The sequence below is a fragment of the Dendrobates tinctorius genome, unplaced genomic scaffold (genome assembly GCF_039654945.1).
Source record: "Dendrobates tinctorius isolate UK_male_01 unplaced genomic scaffold, ASM3965494v1 ptg000125l, whole genome shotgun sequence".
Lineage (NCBI taxonomy): Eukaryota > Metazoa > Chordata > Amphibia > Anura > Dendrobatidae > Dendrobates > Dendrobates tinctorius.
This window is the reverse complement of record NW_027361793.1, coordinates 9,992,325-10,012,500: the sequence shown is the minus strand read 5'-3', so window position 1 is coordinate 10,012,500 and position 20,176 is coordinate 9,992,325. Positions and strand designations below refer to the sequence as shown.

Genomic DNA, 20,176 nt, shown 5'->3' with positions numbered 1-20,176 from the left:
AAAAGAAGAAGTGAAGCTCCACAGTGTATCCAGCCATGGCACTTTTACATGTTATTTTACAGTCTGCAAGTGAACATGCACATAAATGTATAAGAAATATGTCCCAGTGATTATCCACTGTACTCACACGGTGCTTCCCCCCATGACTTTACTGCATGCAAGCACTTGAACTTGAACTGCGACTGCAGAATTTGGCCCTGTAAGGTGGATGCCAAATCTAGGGCGCGGACTGCAGAGCGCTGCTTGCTCCTCTCTATGGGGAGTCCGCTCACAGCGCTGAGATTTACTTATTTATTTTACTCATTTATATAGCGCCTTTAATTGGACATCGATAATGATAGCAAGCTCCTCATTCCAAGGACCCGTTCCAGGTGAAGCATAAATAAGAACAATAAATAAACATTGTGTGCTTTTTATATAAAGAACTACCTAAGGGTGAGTGCACACGCTGCGGATTCACCTGCGGGTTTTTTCCCGCGGAAACGCAGGTAAAACCGCAGGTAAAGTGACCAGCGGTTTTGCTGCGGTTTGGCCTGCGGTTTTGCCCTGCGGTTTCACACCTCTACTATGTTAAATGTGTGAAACCGCAGCAGAATCCGCAGAAACAATTGACATGCTGCGGAAAAAAAAACGCAGCTTTTCCGCAGGTAAAAAACCGCAGCGTGAGCACTGCGGTTTTGAAAACCCATAGGCTAACATGGTAAAGTACCATGTCTGCGAAACTGCTGCAGTTCTGCAGGGCCAAAACCGCAGCAAAACCGCAGCGTGTGCACATACCCTAACGCTGCAGAACTTCCTATAAATAATAACACAGATGACGTATAATAAACACTGCTACATAATGTTAACATTGTGGCTAAAGTCCTAAAAAGCAGAAGCTGAGTCATCCGAAACCTAGACTGAAGCAGCAGGGAGAACTTCCTTTTCCAACAGAATATTAGGGCCCACCCCATGTATGATACTTTCTGAGTCACCTGCCACCCTACAAAGTCAGACGCAGCATACTGTCTGCAATCTGGCAGCGGCGGCTACATTCCACATAACGGAGACCGTGCAGAGCTGTTGATGTTGGTATAACTGACAACCTTTTAAAAGATGGGAGGATTCAGATATATAATGGATACTGCCAAATTTGTGTTTACATAACCAAGTTCTCTACCTTATTGGCATCACTTCATCCACATCCTATTCCCACCTCCTCTAAATGTGTCTTTAGGTGGCAGTTGCAAAAAAACAGGGGACTAGAGATTTTAGGGAGTTTTCAGCAGTACCCAGGGGATTTAAAGGGAGTCTGTCAGCAAGTTTTTGCTATTTAATCTGAGGGCAGCCTGAGGTAAGAAGTGAGACACAGATTTCAGTGATGTGTCACTTATTAGGCTCTGTGCTGTTGTTTCAATACAATGAGTTTTTATCAGCAGGAGACAGGACTAGCTTCTTCATGCCTCCTTGTCCAACCACGCTCGCAGCACTGATTGGGAGCTTTCTGTCAATGCACTGTGTTCAAATAAAGCTGTCAATCCGTGGTGAGGGCACGGTTATACAACATTCTGAGCACTGCTAGACCTGCAGCAGGGAAAACAATGAAAGTAAGCAGACTAACAAGTAACATATTACTGAAATCAAGGTCTCAACACAGCTCATGCTCCTACTGGTCTATTAGCAGCTTCCTGTCAATATACAATGTACACAGAAAGCTGCTAATAAGGGGTGTGAGCGGGGTCAGCTTTTTGAAATCCGCTACATATAAAAGCTTTGATTGTATCACAACGGCTGCACCCAGTAATCTAAGTGACAGATCGTTGGGCTCAGGGTCTCTTTCCAAATTATGCTGCTCTCAGATGAGATAGCAAAAACCTGCTGACAGACCAATAATATAAAAGGCACATGGTTGGAGGCGCCACCTTGTACTTGTATTTCACATTGTGCACCTTATTGATAAGCGTATGAGGGCTCGCTCACATGAGTGTTGATTCGGGAGAATGGGGCTGGTTATGCTAATGTCACTCGGCTCATACTCTGATCATGGTTTGGGCCGAGTGTCCGTTTACTGTGATCCGATTCTCTCACGTGACAGAATTGTATCACAGGTGCGGAGCAGACAGAAAATGTAATTTCTCCATTTTCTCCATTGTGTGTGTCCCTTGAATCAGATGTTTTACACACAACTGCAGACCTGAATGGGCACGCGACTGTGCATGCTCACATTTGCGGAGCCACTCACAGCATGCTGAGATTTTTTTTTTCTCACGACGAAAACATGGCAAATCTGCACTGCCTCAAAGTATAACATTGGTCCCGATGCTATCCGATAAAACACCAGATAACACTCAGCCAAGTGCTATTGTCTTGATCCAATGTTTTTCTTCTGTCTTTAACTAACCTTGAAAACAGATGACAAGTCTCTGTAGCGGAATTGTGATTATTATGAAATACTAAAGTAATGAATCCGATCCATCCTCATTGCCCTGAATAGCAGATGGGAAGCTGAGGGCAGTTACCAGCTTCAGGCTGTGTGCCCACGTTGCGTTTTTGTAAGCGTTTCCACAGCGTTTGAACCGGATCAGATGCTGCAGAAACGCTTAAAAGAAGCTTCCTATTAAATTTAATGCATTTTTGGCTTAGTGTGCCAATGCATGCGTTTTTAAACACTCAGAAAATGCATAGCGGCTAAAAACGCAGCATTCTCATTATTTTCCACATAGCTGCGCGTTTTTAGCCATTTCCAGTGTTCCCAGAAACCGCGCTGAAAAAAACGCATCAAAAACGCGCGTTTTTTGTGCAAAAATCGTGCAAAAAACGTGTGGAAATAAAACATGCGGTTTCTGGGAAGGAGTCCGGTTTTCTGAGCGTGGGCACATAGCCTCAGGGTTTACTAGTGACAGCACTAGGGAAGGAAGGTGGAGGCGTTCTTACCAGAGAGTTCGAGGCTTTCTACAATGAGTAGCTGACATTACATCAAGGCAGGGGAACAAATGCGATATTGAGCTGCTATATCAGCATGGTAAATGCTCTTTTAGAATCTTAAAGTGTGAGTTCTCTTTTACGCGACACTTACAAAAAAGCTGATAAAATCCCTATTTCAATCACAAGCAGCAGATGTAATAGTTACAGCTATATTTAACCTATAGACATATTGATTCTATACATATCAGTTAAATGAAAGTGGGACAGAAGAGACAGGCTGAATTTCTCCTGTTTCAGCTGTTAAAAACAGGCCTCTGATATAATTTCTTATCAGCCAGTGCCAGAGACAGGGAGGAAGAGAGATAAAGAGAGGAAAACTCCTCACTGAAACACATTGCACATGACAAGCCTGGATGTAGGAATGATGATATCGGGGCATAATCAGCTATCATGTGAGCGTCGGTTTTTAACAGTTATGTGGCGAGCGCCGCTGCACGCTATTACACTGTGACCGCTGTGAGCCGGATCTGCACATTGCATGTGCCAAGGGTACAGTTCTGCAATCAAGACATTCCATATCTGTGTCATGCCGAATGTTTGAGATGATTGCAACGTATGGGCCAACAAAAGGGAGACTTCTTAAATGCTGTCAGCTGCTAAGAGAATGAAGCCTGTGTTTAATTTTGGGTTTTCTGCAAACTGTCATTCAGACATTATACACTTTAATTAAAGCTTATTTCTTTCCCTAAAATCATTTCTATAAATATGCTTAGACTGGAGTTTAATTACAGTTTCTAATCCAGAGCACCAGTTTTAGAACCTCCTTCTGCATCAAAGGAGAGGACATTAAATCAGAGAAAAGATGATTAGTGGAAATTGTGCCACTTTTCCTAGCGCTTTTAGAAATCGCAAAGAACATGTTGGCGATTTCTCATACATTGAACTTTTTGTCTTTTTTTTTTTAGTCCTTGGATTCTGTAAAGAAGTTAAATATTCTTAGCTGGTTCTCGTAGATGTATACATGCCCGGTTAAGGATATAATATGGGGACAATTTGAGTGCAATAGGGTTTTATCCACATGACAGTGTATAGAATAAAGTTGTAGTTGCTCCCCTAGTGTAGTTATGAGACACAACACTGGTAAAGTTCCAAAATTGGAGGCTTTCCAGCTCGGCAGGATGGCAGATCCAACGTGGTATTCAGGAAATGTGGGTGACCTGCGATGGTAATGCGTCCACAAATAAGTCCAGTATGTGGTATGAGGTGATGGAGCGGCTTATTCTCAATGTGTTTCAAAGTTCTCAGACTTCTTCTTCAGGAAACCACAATCCATAATTGTGGCTCTCGTGAAGAAGTCTGAGAATTTCGGATTGTGTTGAGAATAAACTGCACTGTCACCACAGTGGACGCAATGGAATTATTTGTGGATGCACTTCCAGCAGCGCAGGTTATCTATAAATGCTGGGTGGCATTCAATAAGATGGCATCACAGACTACCCAGTGATCAACCAGGAAGTTTCTTAAACATCTCAATGACAAATCTTGCTACCAATGATAAAAAAAATGCCGGATGTTCCATATCATAACTCGGCAGGTTCTTATTTTTTAATACCAGGCATGGAGAAGCCTTAATTGTGGCTATACTGGTTTTATCCACTTTCCCATCCAACAAATATAACTATGATTTGGTTGGTTGAACAGCATTTTTCCAAGATTCACAAAATAGGACTTTCCTGTGTTAATGTGTGTGTAACTATAAGGACTGCCAATTCCAACCCAAAACTATATGATGAATTATATATTTCTAAGAATCCCACTCCTCAATAATGGTTCATAGTATGAGAGAGATAATGAAAGGTGGTTTCCATTTGTCTGCCAGTATCACTCCAGGTTGAAGTTAATGCCACTCTGACTTTAGTTGCTAAGCCAGTCATCCAATCCAGGTGTATTTAGAGGCAATTCTCACCTTCCATTGCTTTATGTTCAGCCTCAATGACCCTCAAGGCAGAAGAATCTTTGGAGTGAAAGGAATCAATTACTTCCTGAGATACTTTATTAGAAGTCCACACTCCTAGCATTCAGTGAAAGAGTGAGGGTGAATAGATAGGGAGGATGGAAGCTCCAGGGTTTTGAGCTTTTGATATAAGCTCTGCATGGACAATGCTATAAATGTCAGCGTCCATACCTAGTCCCAGACAAACAGTGGCCATTAAGTCACTCATCCAGCAGCCTCGTTGAGATCAAATATCAGAGGTAACATGACAGACATGATGACATTCAATCACAGACCAATAACATTTCCAATGGAAAGAAATCTTTTTTTCCTTTCATTTCCACCGACTGGCTTTATCTCTCTTGCCTGGATTTGAACTGCCATGAAAGCAATGGATCTTAAAGTGCAAGTGATGCTGTGACAGCTCCCAGTAGAGGAAGGGTTAACTACATTCATAATAAAGAATTAATGGGAGTTCTGATACAGCAGCTTATGGAGTCTCTGTCATGAGGCGGATCAGCTAGGGATGTTTAGATAACACCAATCTCTAAAGATTTCCCTAAAAGCGAAGTGTCATTTAGAGAATGTGAGCTACCAAAACCCAAGAGACATACACTGACATTCCATAAATATACAGGAAGGGTCAATTCCATCCTAAATGCTGTGCGTCTAGTGTGCCACCAACCTGGCAGCCGGCCATCAAACTCAAAGCCCATTGGATTTTGCTTAAATGTATTTTTGACTTTCACTAGATGTGAGAGACATGTAGGAACAAACAGCTTGTGGTGTGATAGGACTGTATAGGTTTGTGTACATGCCTGTGCAAGATAAGTACAGTTGTGGTCAAAAGTATTGACACCCCTGCAATTCTGTCAGATAATACTCAGTTTCTTCCTGAAAATGATTGCAATCACAAATTCTTTGGTATTATTATCTTCATTTAATTTGGCTTACATGAAAAACACAAAAGAAAATGAAGCAAAAAGCAAAACCTTGATCATTTCACACAAAACTCCAAAAATGGGCCAGACAAAAGTATTGGCACCCTCAGCCTAATACTTGGTTGCACAACCTTTAGCCAAAATAACTGCGACCAACCGCTTCCGGTAACCATCAATGAGTTTCTTACAATGCTCTGCTGGAATTTTAGACCATTCTTCTTTGGCAAACTGCTCCAAGTCCCTGATATTTGAAGGGTGCCTTCTCCAAACTGCCATTTTTAGATCTCTCCACAGGTGTTCTATGGGATTCAGGTCTGGACTCATTGCTGGCCACCTTAGAAGTCTCCAGTGCTTTTTCTCAAACCATTTTCTAGTGCTTTTTGAAGTGTGTTTTGGGTCATTGTCCTGCTGGAAGACCCATGACCTCTGAGAGAGACCCAGATTTCTCACACTGGGCCCTACATTATGCAGCAAAATTTGTTGGTAGTCTTCTGACTTTATAATGCCATGCACACGGTCAAGCAGTCCAGTGCCAGAGGCAGCAAAGCAACCCCAAAACATCAGGGAACCTCCGCCATGTTTGACTGTAAGGACTGTGTTCTTTTCTTTGAATGCCTCTTTTTTTCTCCTGTAAACTCTATGTTGATGCCTTTGCCCAAAAAGCTCTACTTTTGTCTCATCTGACCAGAGAACATTCTTCCAAAACGTTTTAGGATTTTTCAGTTAAGTTTTGGCAAACTCCAGCCTGGCTTTTTTATGTCTCGGGGTAAGAAGTGGGGTCTTCCTGGGTCTCCTACCATACAGTCCCTTTTCATTCAGATGCCGACGGATAGTACGGGTTGACACTGTTGTACACTCGGACTGCAGGGCAGCTTGAACTTGTTTAAATGTTAGTCGAGGTTCTTTATCCAACATCCGCACAATCTTGCGTTGAAATCTCTTGTCAATTTTTCTTTTCTGTCCACATCTAGGGAGGTTAACCACAGTGCCATGGGCTTTAAACTTCTTGATGACACTGCGCACAATAGACACAGGAACATTCAGGTCTTTGGAGATGGACTTGTAGCCTTCAGATTGCTCATGCTTCCTCACAATTTGGTTTCTCAAGTCCTCAGACAGTTCTTTGGTCTTCTTTCTTTTCTCCATGCTCAATGTGGTACACACAAGGACACAGGACAGAGGTTGTCAACTTTAATCCATGTTCTATGGGATTCAGGTCTGGACTCATTGCTGGCCACCTTAGAAGTCTCCAGTGCTTTCTCTCAAACCATTTTCTAGTGCTTTTTTATAGTGTGTTTTGGGTCATTGTCCTGCTGGAAGACCCATGACCTCTGAGGGAGACCCAGATTTCTCACACTGGGCCCTACATTATGCTGCAAAATTTGTTGGTAGTCTTCAGACTTCATAATGCCATGCACACGGTCAAGCAGTCCAGTGCCAGAGGCAGCAAAGCAACCCCAAAACATCAGGGAACCTCCACCATGTTTGACTGTAGGGACTGTGTTTTTTTTTTCTTTGAATGCCTCTTTTTTTCTCCTGTAAACTCTATGTTGATGCCTTTGCCCAAAAAAGCTCTACTTTTGTCTCATCTGACCAGAGAACATTCTTCCAAAATGTTTTAGGCTTTTTCAGGTAAGTTTTGGCAAACTCCAGCCTGGCTTTATTATGTCTCGGGGTAAGAAGTGGGGTCTTCCTTGGTCTCCTACCATACAGTCCCTTTTCATTCAGACACGGCGGATAGTACGGGTTGACACTGTTGTAACCTCGGACTGCAGGGCAGCTTGAACTTGTTTGAATGTTAGTCGAGGTTCTTTATCCAACATCCATACAATCTTGCGATGAAATCTCTTGTCAATTTTTCTTTTCCGTCCACATCTAGGGAGGTTAGCCACAGTGCCATGGGCTTTAAACTTCTTGATGACACTGCGCACGGTAGACACAGGAACATTCAGGTCTTTGGAGATGGACTTGTAGCCTTGAGATTGCTCATGCTTCCTCACAATTTGGTTTCTCAAGTCCTCAGACAGTTCTTTGGTCTTCTTTCTTTTCTCCATGCTCAATGTGGTACACACAAGGACACAGGACAGAGGTTGAGTCAACTTTAATCCATGTCAACTGGCTGCAAGTGTGATTTAGTTATTGCCAACACCTGTTAGGTGCCACAGGTAAGTTACAGGTGCTGTTAATTACACAAATTAGAGAAGCATCACATGATTTTTCGAACAGTGCCAATACTTTTGTCCACCCTCTTTTTTATGTTTGGTGTAGAATTATATCCAATTTGGCTTTAGGACAATTCTTTTTGTGTTTTTTCATTTAAGACAAATTAAATGAAGATAATAATACCAAAGAATTTGTGTTTGCAATCATTTTCAGAAAGAAACTGAGTATTATCTGACAGAATTGCAGGGGTGTCAATACTTTTGGCCACAACTCTATGTTGTATGCATGATATCGTGCCCATCATCATACACATCTATGTAACGTATTGCCGTATGACTTCCTGAGAATGAGCTGATTCTTTTGCTATATCTTCATAAACGTGACCAGCTTGAGTGACATTTTATGTAAATCTTTTTATTTGAAGATGCAATCATTACTTGCATATGATAGCTGCAGCCAATTTAGGAAATAGTCCCACTGCAGAATATGGAAACCATGATATTTGACGTAGCATTAAAGGAGTTTTCCAAAATTGCAAGTTTCCCCGATTCTTAGGCTAGGGAATAACTTGTGCACTGGGAGTCCGACTGTCAGGACCCTCAGCCACTTTGAGCGTGGGGCTCTGTCAAGAATGTGTCAAGGAGATGCACATGCTAGGCCTACGCTCCATTCATTGTCTATGAGACTGCTGGAAATGGGCGAACAATGGACTCGGCTTTCTGTAACACACCAACAACATATCGATGCTTTGGCCCATAGTGAGAGTAGGGTTTTTCTTAAAATTGAGAATGTATGATTAAGGCACTTTCATAAAACCATGGATATTAGCCACCTACTCAATGAGTTTATGCCAAAATTCAGTTTTTTTTTTATGCCAGTCCTTGCCAAAGTGGCACACATTGCACCAGAACACTTGAAATGTACACCAACACCTGGAGAATGGCGGTTGTAAGTTGTGTCAAATTCATTAGAAGGAGAACGCATCCTACTCTGGTGCCTGTTTTATTAAGAATGGCATGCAATGTGTGCTTATTATTTCTATGTGTTTATATACATACATATATATATATATATATATATATATATATATATACACAGTATATATAATAAGCTCTGCCTGAAATATCCCTTAAAATTATGAAATTATATAATATTTATATTTTAGTTTCATATACAGTATATATATATATATATATATATATATATATATATATATAAAAATTATACAATGAAATAATGTGAAATTATATAATACATAAATATTGTATAATTTTATTTTTTACGGGATATTTTAGGCAGGGCTGATTAGCTGTGATATGCCCAGGGCAGTGTCTGAAAATGCTCTATGCAACACAAGGAATAAAAAAAGATCAAAGACAGGATCCCTATAACACACACCGCTCCTTTAGGCCTTAAACTAAGCAAAACATCCGAAGTGTTCCTTTAGTGGTCCAGTCACAGAATTAATAAAACTTCATATAATATCTAGGCGATACTCTTATACAGTATCCTTCTGCACTGAATGGTCTTGTTTTATTTCTGAGCACGATAGCAAAAATGTAGCAATGACATAAATCTTGGGTTAACCATATAAGTGCACGAATCTAGCGTCATATCTTAAGGATATGGGTTTTGTTCTTAGCACCTCTCACTGCTGCCATTCTCACTAATTAATTTTAATACCCTTTAATCAGTGTTGCGTAAAATAACAATTTACACCTAGCTTTTATCCTCTCTTGGTTGCTTTAGCACCTCACATGTAAAAATGATATGGATCATACAGTTGTGGCCAAAAGTATTGACACCCCTGCAATTCTGTCAGATAATACTCAGTTTCTTCCTGAAAATGATTGCAATCACAAATTCTTTGGTATTATTATCTTCATTTAATTTGTCTTAAATGAAAAACGCAAAAGAAAATGAAGCAAAAAGCAAAACATTGATCATTTCACACAAAACTCCAAAAATGGGCCAGAAAAAAGTATTGGCACCCTCAGCCTAATACTTGGTTGCACAACCTTTAGCCAAAATAACTGTGACCAACCGCTTCCGGTAACCATCAATGAGTTTCTTACAATGCTCTGCTGAAATTTTAGACCATTCTTCTTTGGCAAACTGCTCCAAGTCCCTGATATTTGAAGGGTGCCTTCTCCAAACTGCCATTTTTAGATCTCTCCACAGGTGTTCTATGGGATTCAGGTCTGGACTCATTGCTGGCCACCTTAGAAGTCTCCAGTGCTTTCTCTCAAACCATTTTCTAGTGCTTTTTGAAGTGTGTTTTGGGTCATTGTCCTGCTGGAAGACCCATGACCTCTGAGAGAGACCCAGATTTCTCACACTGGGCCCTACATTATGCAGCAAAATTTGTTGGTAGTCTTCTGACTTTATAATGCCATGCACACGGTCAAGCAGTCCAGTGCCAGAGGCAGCAAAGCAACCCCAAAACATCAGGGAACCTCCGCCATGTTTGACTGTAAGGACTGTGTTCTTTTCTTTGAATGCCTCTTTTTTTCTCCTGTAAACTCTATGTTGATGCCTTTGCCCAAAAAGCTCTACTTTTGTCTCATCTGACCAGAGAACATTCTTCCAAAACATTTTAGGCTTTTTCAGGTAAGTTTTGGCAAACTCCAGCCTGGCTTTTTTATGTCTCGGGGTAAGAAGTGGGGTCTTCCTGGGTCTCCTACCATACAGTCCCTTTTCATTCAGATGCCGACGGATAGTACGGGTTGACACTGTTGTACCCTCGGACTGCAGGGCAGCTTGAACTTGTTTAGATGTTAGTCGAGGTTCTTTATCCATCCGCACAATCTTGCGTTGAAATCTCTTGTCAATTTTTCTTTTCCGTCCACATCTAGGGAGGTTAACCACAGTGCCATGGGCTTTAAACTTCTTGATGACACTGCGCACAATAGACACAGGAACATTCAGGTCTTTGGAGATGGACTTGTAGCCTTGAGATTGCTCATGCTTCCTCACAATTTGGTTTCTCAAGTCCTCAGACAGTTCTTTGGTCTTCTTTCTTTTCTCCATGCTCAATGTGGTACACACAAGGACACAGGACAGAGGTTGTCAACTTTAATCCATGTTCTATGGGATTCAGGTCTGGACTCATTGCTGGCCACCTTAGAAGTCTCCAGTGCTTTCTCTCAAACCATTTTCTAGTGCTTTTTTATAGTGTGTTTTGGGTCATTGTCCTGCTGGAAGACCCATGACCTCTGAGGGAGACCCAGATTTCTCACACTGGGCCCTACATTATGCTGCAAAATTTGTTGGTAGTCTTCAGACTTCATAATGCCATGCACACGGTCAAGCAGTCCAGTGCCAGAGGCAGCAAAGCAACCCCAAAACATCAGGGAACCTCCACCATGTTTGACTGTAGGGACTGTGTTTTTTTTTTCTTTGAATGCCTCTTTTTTTCTCCTGTAAACTCTATGTTGATGCCTTTGCCCAAAAAAGCTCTACTTTTGTCTCATCTGACCAGAGAACATTCTTCCAAAATGTTTTAGGCTTTTTCAGGTAAGTTTTGGCAAACTCCAGCCTGGCTTTATTATGTCTCGGGGTAAGAAGTGGGGTCTTCCTTGGTCTCCTACCATACAGTCCCTTTTCATTCAGACACGGCGGATAGTACGGGTTGACACTGTTGTAACCTCGGACTGCAGGGCAGCTTGAACTTGTTTGAATGTTAGTCGAGGTTCTTTATCCAACATCCATACAATCTTGCGATGAAATCTCTTGTCAATTTTTCTTTTCCGTCCACATCTAGGGAGGTTAGCCACAGTGCCATGGGCTTTAAACTTCTTGATGACACTGCGCACGGTAGACACAGGAACATTCAGGTCTTTGGAGATGGACTTGTAGCCTTGAGATTGCTCATGCTTCCTCACAATTTGGTTTCTCAAGTCCTCAGACAGTTCTTTGGTCTTCTTTCTTTTCTCCATGCTCAATGTGGTACACACAAGGACACAGGACAGAGGTTGAGTCAACTTTAATCCATGTCAACTGGCTGCAAGTGTGATTTAGTTATTGCCAACACCTGTTAGGTGCCACAGGTAAGTTACAGGTGCTGTTAATTACACAAATTAGAGAAGCATCACATGATTTTTCGAACAGTGCCAATACTTTTGTCCACCCTCTTTTTTATGTTTGGTGTGGAATTATATCCAATTTGGCTTTAGGACAATTCTTTTTGTGTTTTTTCATTTAAGACAAATTAAATGAAGATAATAATACCAAAGAATTTGTGTTTGCAATCATTTTCAGGAAGAAACTGAGTATTATCTGACAGAATTTCAGGGGTGTCAATACTTTTGGCCACAACTGTACATCTACTAAACACCTTAGCTGCATTTTACACTGTTTTTAATGTATTATTTATATTTAGGGCCACAAAAAGTTAATAAAGCCATTTGGGGATAATATGGCAGCCAAAGGGTTACCACTACACATTTAGGGCGCCAATGACTGCAAATCACTCTGACATCCAGGTGTTCTCAAAAAGATTGGAGCAGCATTAAAATAAATAGTTATTGGATGCATAATTTTGTAGGTTTTACCAACAAAACTGCACTGCCATTAACTATATGTTTAGAAGCGGTGCTATTTGCATGCTGGCACGGTATTTGGCCACGTAGTAGCTACTACGTGTTTCTACCATACCCTAATTCTCACAAGTTGAGAAATATTCCAATTACCTATTGTTAAAGGGGTTTTCCAGTCTAAGGAAAGAAGTCTGCAATCAACCTGCACATTTCCCATGGTCAGGATTCCCCTGTATGCCCCAAGTAAGCGTAAGTGAGCGTTTGCATAATTGAAGTCACGTGCCGACTAGTCTCATTCAGCTACTCTCAATTCTCATCCATAGAGAGAAGGTAGACATCACATGACTCCAAGTATACAGATTGCGTATATGAGGTCACATCACTGACCACTCGCACTAGCGATACATGGAAATCACAGCTCTGCAGTCTGCAGTCACACTGAGCGACTGCAGACTTGGCCCCGTTACATTTAGCGATGCACCAGCGATCCCGACCACGATATAACCCGGTCAGGATTGCTGGTGCATCGCTAAATGGTCGCTAGTGAGCCAAACAGGCAGATCTTACCAGTGACACAGCGATGCTCGGCGGTCATTACTCACCTGTCAGATGCAGCAATGATGACCGTCTTCCGCCCACGTCCACGGCTCGTTCATCGGCGCCAGCAGGAAGCCGACGATGAGAAATGGACCAGGACGATCTCGCGCGATCAGCGATATCCAGCGGGGGGGGCCGGTCGGAGGTGAGTGTCACATGTAGCGATATCGCTACTGTGTCATAAAATCGGTGACGCTCTAGTGATATCGGTATGTGTAAAAGGCCCGGAAAACCCCTTTAAATTCACAATCAGGTGCTACTGATGAAGTTAAGTTAAGCAGTAAAACAAATATGCTGTTTATTACCCTTTTATACTCACCACCTTATACTTCCTTCTGAAGATGCGTATCACAGAAGTGTAGAGATACAATACATGTGATGCCATCATTGTACAGTACGCCAGCATAAAGTATCAATATTCTACCACAATGTCATGCTTTTGACTGTATCGCACACCACTCCTGAATAAATCGGCTGCTACTTACTAACCATGGGCCTTGGCATTTCAGCATACAGATGCAAACTGGCATATATGGGTCAGGGCATCAATTATTAAAGTCTTACAGTACTGTAACATGAGAACTCATTTTCAGACGATAGCGAAGTTTACCCATTCCCTGCCAAAAACGACGTCTTCCATGGCTTGTTCATGTCACAATGCTCATGCTCAACGTACCGCTATGCTCCTTTGTTTCTAGTGAGCGCGTGTAAAGAGACGCTATCCTGTAAGTGGCAAGAAAGGGTTAAGCAACTTATATCTGCGAGTTTTATAAGCGGCGGACTTATGTGATGACTTCATCAGTGTATTGGGGATTGGAAAAATGCACATGCTTTAAATAGTGTATTGTGAGTAGTGGGATCGAAACATTCTCATGCTGAGCCAGAAATTCTCCAGTGTGCACGAGAGATCAATACTAATCAATAGCATAGTGCAGGGACCTGACAATCCTCCACCCAGGGGGTCATCCAAGGCTTTTGTCTAATCTATAGAGTAATGACATCATGGTGCCTATGCCAAATATTAGAAACATACTGGCAGACTTACTACTCTGTGTGAAAATATACATGTGGTGTATTCCACGTATGCTTATAACACTACTCTGCATACAAATATACAACATGTGGTGTATTCCACATATGCTTATAATTCTACCCTGCATACAAATATACATGAGGTTTATTCCACATATGCTTATACTACTACCCTGCATACAAATATACATGAGGTTTATTCCACATATGCTTATACTACTACCCTGCATACAAATATACATGAGGTTTAGTCCACATATGCTTATATAACCACCTTGCATACAAATATACATGTGATGTATTCCACATATGCTTATATAATTACCCTGCATACAAATATACATGAGGTTTAGTCCACATATGCTTATATAACTACCCTGCATACAAATATACATGTGATGTATTCCACATATGCTTATATAACTACCCTGCATACAAATATACATGAGGTTTATTCCACATATGCTTATACTACTGCCCTGCATACAAATATACATGAGGTGTATTCCACATATGCTTATACTACTACCCTGCATACAAATATACATGAGGTTTATTCCACATATGCTTATATAACTACCCTGCATACAAATATACATGAGGTTTATTCCACATATGCTTATATAACTACCCTGCATACAAATATACATGAGGTGTATTCCACATATGCTTATACTACTACCCTGCATACAAATATACATGAGGTTTATTCCACATATGCTTATACTACTACCCTGCATACAAATATACATGAGGTTTATTCCACATATGCTTATACTACTACCCTGCATACAAATATACATGAGGTTTAGTCCACATATGCTTATACTACTGCCCTGCATACAAATATACATGTGATGTATTCCACATATGCTTATATAACTACCCTGCATACAAATATACATGAGGTTTATTCCACATATGCTTATACTACTACCCTGCATACAAATATACATGAGGTTTATTCCACATATGCTTATATAACTACCCTGCATACAAATATACATGAGGTGTATTCCACATATGCTTATACTACTACCCTGCATACAAATATACATGAGGTTTAGTCCACATATGCTTATACTACTGCCCTGCATACATATATACATGAGGTTTATTCCACATATGCTTATATAACTACCCTGCATACAAATATACATGAGGTTTATTCCACATATGCTTATATAACTACCCTGCATACAAATATACATGAGGTTTATTCCACATATGCTTATATAACTACCCTGCATACAAATATACATGAGGTGTATTCCACATATGCTTATACTACTACCCTGCATACAAATATACATGAGGTTTATTCCACATATGCTTATATAACTACCCTGCATACAAATATACATGAGGTGTATTCCACATATGCTTATACTACTACCCTGCATACAAATATACATGAGGTTTATTCCACATATGCTTATATAACTACCCTGCATACAAATATACATGAGGTGTATTCCACATATGCTTATACTACTACCCTGCATACAAATATACATGAGGTTTATTCCACATATGCTTATACTACTACCCTGCATACAAATATACATGTGATGTATTCCACATATGCTTATATAACTACCCTGCATACAAATATACATGAGGTTTAGTCCACATATGCTTATATAACTACCCTGCATACAAATATACATGTGATGTATTCCACATATGCTTATATAACTACCCTGCATACAAATATACATGAGGTTTAGTCCACATATGCTTATATAACTACCCTGCATACAAATATACATGTGATGTATTCCACATATGCTTATATAACTACCCTGCATACAAATATACATGAGGTGTATTCCACGTATGCTTATACTACTACCCTGCATACAAATATGCATGTTTGATGTATTCCACGTATGGTTATAACACTAGCCCTGCATACAAATATACATGTGGTGTATTCCACGTATGGTTATAACACTAGCCCTGCATACAAATATACATGTGGTGTATTCCACATATGCTTATAACACTACCCTGCATACAAATATGCATGTGGTGTATTCCATGTATGCTTCTATAACTACTCTGCATACAAATACACATGTGTGGTGTATTCCACGTATGCTGATATTACTACCCTGCACGCAGATATAAATGTGTGGTGTATTCCATGTATGCTTATACTACTACCCTGCAAGCAAACACATATGTGTGGTGTATTCCACGTATGATTATATTACTACCCTGCATGCAAATACACATGTGTGGTGTATTCCACATATGCTTATACTACTAACCTGCATGCAGATAAACATGAGTGGGTGTATTCTACGTATGTTTTTTTACTACGTTGCAAGGAAATATACATGCAGATATACATGTGTGGTTGTATGCCACGTATGCTTATATTACTACCCTGCATGCAGATACACATGTGTGGGTGTATTCCGCGTATGCTTATATTACTACTCATCATGCAGATATGCATATGTGGGTGTATTCTACGTATGCTTTTTTACTACGTTGCAAGCAAATATACATGCATATATATATATATATATATATATATACACATATATATACACACACATGTGTGTATACCACATATGCTTATATTACTACCTTGCATGCAGATACACATGTGTGGGTATATTCCAGGTATGCTTATATTGTACAATCTTTAATCTCTCCGTCTCCTCGGGCATTTTCCCATCCTCCTTCAAACACTCTTATCACTACTCCATTATTAAAGAAACCTGCTCTTGACCCATCCTGCACAAGCAACTATAGACCAGTCTCCAATCTCCCAATCATCTCTAAACTCTTGGAGCGCCTAGACTACTCCTGCCTTACCCGTTACCTCTCCAATCACTCCATCCTAGACCCTTCACAGTCCGGCTTCCGCACCCTACATTCGACAGAAACTGCACTCATCAAAGTGACCAATGATCTCCTGACAGAAAAATGTAACAGTGACCACTCTCTGCTCATTCTTCTTTACCTTTCTGCAGCTTTCGACACTGTTGACCACCGTCTCCTACTCTCTAGGCTCCAGTCACTAAGCATTAAGGACACTGCTCTCTCCTGGTTTTCTTCCTATCTTCCTGTCTGCTCCTTAAGTGTTTTGTTCGCTGGCTCCACTTCATCTCCTCTTCCTCTCACTGTTGGGGTACTTCAGGGCTCAGTCCTTGGCCCCCTTCTGTTCTCTCTCTACACGGCCCCAATTGGACAGACCATCAGCAGATTTGGCTTTCAGTATCATCTTTATGCTGATAACACACAACTATATACGTCACTCCCACACCTTACCCCCGCTGTACTACAGAACGCCAGTGACTGTCTGTCCGCAGTCTCCAACATCATATCCGCCCTCTATCTGAAACTCGACATCTTCAAAACTGAACTTCTTCTGCTCCCACCGTCTATCCTCCCTAAAGGTACTGTCACACTTAGCGATGCACCAGCGATCCCAACCAGCGATATGATGCGGTCAGGATCGCTGGTACATCGCTAAGTGGTCGCTAGTGAGCTGCCACACAGGCAGATCTCACCAGCGACATCGCAGGGGTCGGAGGTCGCTACTTACCTGTCAGACGAGGCGATCCTGACGTCCTCCCGCCTGCGTCCACGTGTCGCTCGTCGTCACAGCAGGAAGCTGACGACGAGAAACGGTCCAGGACGTTCTCGCGCGATCAGCGATAACCAGCGGGGGAGCGGTCGGACGTAAGTATCAGACATAGCGATATCGCTATAACGTCACAAAAACCAGTGATGTTATAGCGATATTGCTTAGTGTGACAGGCCCTTTAATCTGACATTACTCTCTCATGGGTGGCACCATAATAACACCCCGGCAGCAGGCGCGCTGTCTGGGTGTTATGTTTGACACCAATCTCTCCTTCACCTCTCATATACAATCTCTTGCCCGCTCTTGCCTCTTACACTTAAAGAACATTTCTAGAATACGCCTTTTTCTCACCATGGAAACAACAAAAACCCTCACTGTCGCCTTGATCCACTCCCGCCTGGACTACTGCAACGCTCTATTAATTGACCTCCACGTTACTCGACTTTCCCCTCTCCAGTCCATCCTTAATGCAGCAGTCAGGGTTGTCCATCTGGCTAATCGGTACTCAGAAGTGTCCGCTCTTCGCCAGTTGTTACACTGGCTGCCCATTCATTACAGGATCCAATTCAAAGTACTTATTCTCACCCACAAAGCTCTCCACAGTGTGGAACCCCCTCACATCTCCTTCCTCATTTCTGTCTATCGGCCTAGCTGATCGCTGCACTCTTCCAATGACTTTCGACTAACCTCTGCACTAATCTAAACCTCCCACTCCCAACTCCAAGACTTCTCCAGCACTGCGCCAATCCTCTGGAATGTTCTACCCAAGAAATTAGATCCATCCACAACTTGCACAGTTTTAGGCACTCCCTCATAACACATTTATTCAGAGCAGCCTATCACATTCCCTAATCAAAGTCATTTTATGTGTAAGTGTGTGTGTAGCCCATTCACTATCTCTATCTATCCCCTCAAGATGTCTGTACCATCATTGTAAATACATGATTTTAAATACACACATGTACTTTGTATCTCCCCCACCTCATTGTAGATTGTAAGCTCTCACGAGCAGGATCGTCTTATTGTGCTTTAATTATTGTATTGTTAACGTTGTTACTTATGACTGTCGTGTTTGAAACTGGTAAACTGTAAAGCGCTGCGGAATACGTTGGCGCTATATAAATAAAGATTATTATTATTATTATATTGTACAGTGGAAAATGAATTCTTACTTGCAATCATGTTTTTCTATTTCAAAATGAGGATTGAAGTTGAGCACTATCTTCTGGTTAGGCTCTGGTGCGCTGACCACCCATAAACAGTTCTGATGAGAAGGATAGTCATTCGGATAACCTGGTGAGGTGATGTAACCAGCAACTTTGGCATTTAAACGTCCTCCACATGTATTCACTGAAAGAGATAGATAGAAAAGAGAAATTCAATAGACATCCTTATATAACCAATGTTCTAACACAAAGAATTAGGAAGCGCAAGTCATGTGTGAAGCTCAGCCTTCCATTATACACTGGACAGATTATACAATCCCATTGTCTACTGCACAGGAATGGAAAGAGATATTCTCACAGCCATATATAACCATGTTTTGGACAGAAATATTATTACATTTTAATAATACCCTAGCTCCCATTTTCATGAATTTTCCCCTAGATCTATACCAACTATAGTAGGTTTGCCCTGAATAAACACAGTTGCCGTAGAAGTGTGCACAACAACTACTGTAGAAAAATCCTATTCTAGAATATCCCACTGTGGCATTATTAACAAACTAAAAACAGTACAGTGACAATTGAAAACCCCAGGGAACTCGAAATTAAAAAAAAACACTTTCCATTTAAACCACCAGGGACTTTCAAATTGAAACACACCAATTCGTAATTGCATGTACAGCTGCAGCTTTCTACTTGTGGAACAAAGACATTCACAGGCTGACGAGTAGTCCCCACTCCCCATCAAATACATACACTTTTTATTTTTTGTTTTTGTAACACTTTAGCAGCTTAACTAATTTTCAGTATTGTGATATACATTCTTGAATGCCTTAAGCCGACCATAGAGGGCTTTTGGTCAAATGATGCTTCAGTTGATTGTTTGGCCGGCAGCCATCTCGGCGGTCTCTCCCATACACAGGATCACTCACTCAGCCGATTGCTCCTGTAATAACTACGAGAAAGAAACATCTCTCCGGCGGCTTACCTCCTGGAGAACAGTGTAATCGGCAGTCTAAAATCAGACATGCCTGATCGAAATCTCCCCAACAATCATTTGCTGGTGCCCCCATAGGCTATGTATACAAGTTTAGTAGTGATCAGTTAGAATGGATCCAGCACCAATCCGTTGGCAAAATAGTTGTGCAGACACAACTTTTTAGTCCAGCTTTAATTGACTGATCTCTGCTGGATCCATTTTTTAAACATTTAGCCTCTGACAAGGGATTTAAGGG

The 20,176-nt window shown here is 41.2% G+C and overlaps 1 protein-coding gene and 1 long non-coding RNA gene across 3 annotated transcripts in view; one reads left to right on the top strand and one right to left on the bottom strand.

Moving 5' to 3' along the window:
* The window catches only part of NRP2 (neuropilin 2), a 192,326-nt gene that overhangs the window by 116,857 nt on the left and 55,293 nt on the right, over positions 1–20,176 (bottom strand). For both annotated transcript variants that reach the window (XM_073541876.1, XM_073541877.1), the window contains exon 2: positions 18,948–19,125. In XM_073541876.1, coding sequence (XP_073397977.1) covers positions 18,948–19,125 — 178 coding nt within the window. The remainder of the gene's footprint in view (positions 1–18,947; positions 19,126–20,176) is intronic.
* LOC141046986 (uncharacterized) overlaps positions 1–20,176 on the top strand; it is a 57,505-nt gene that overhangs the window by 26,969 nt on the left and 10,360 nt on the right. The gene's annotated exons all lie outside the window — the stretch shown is intronic.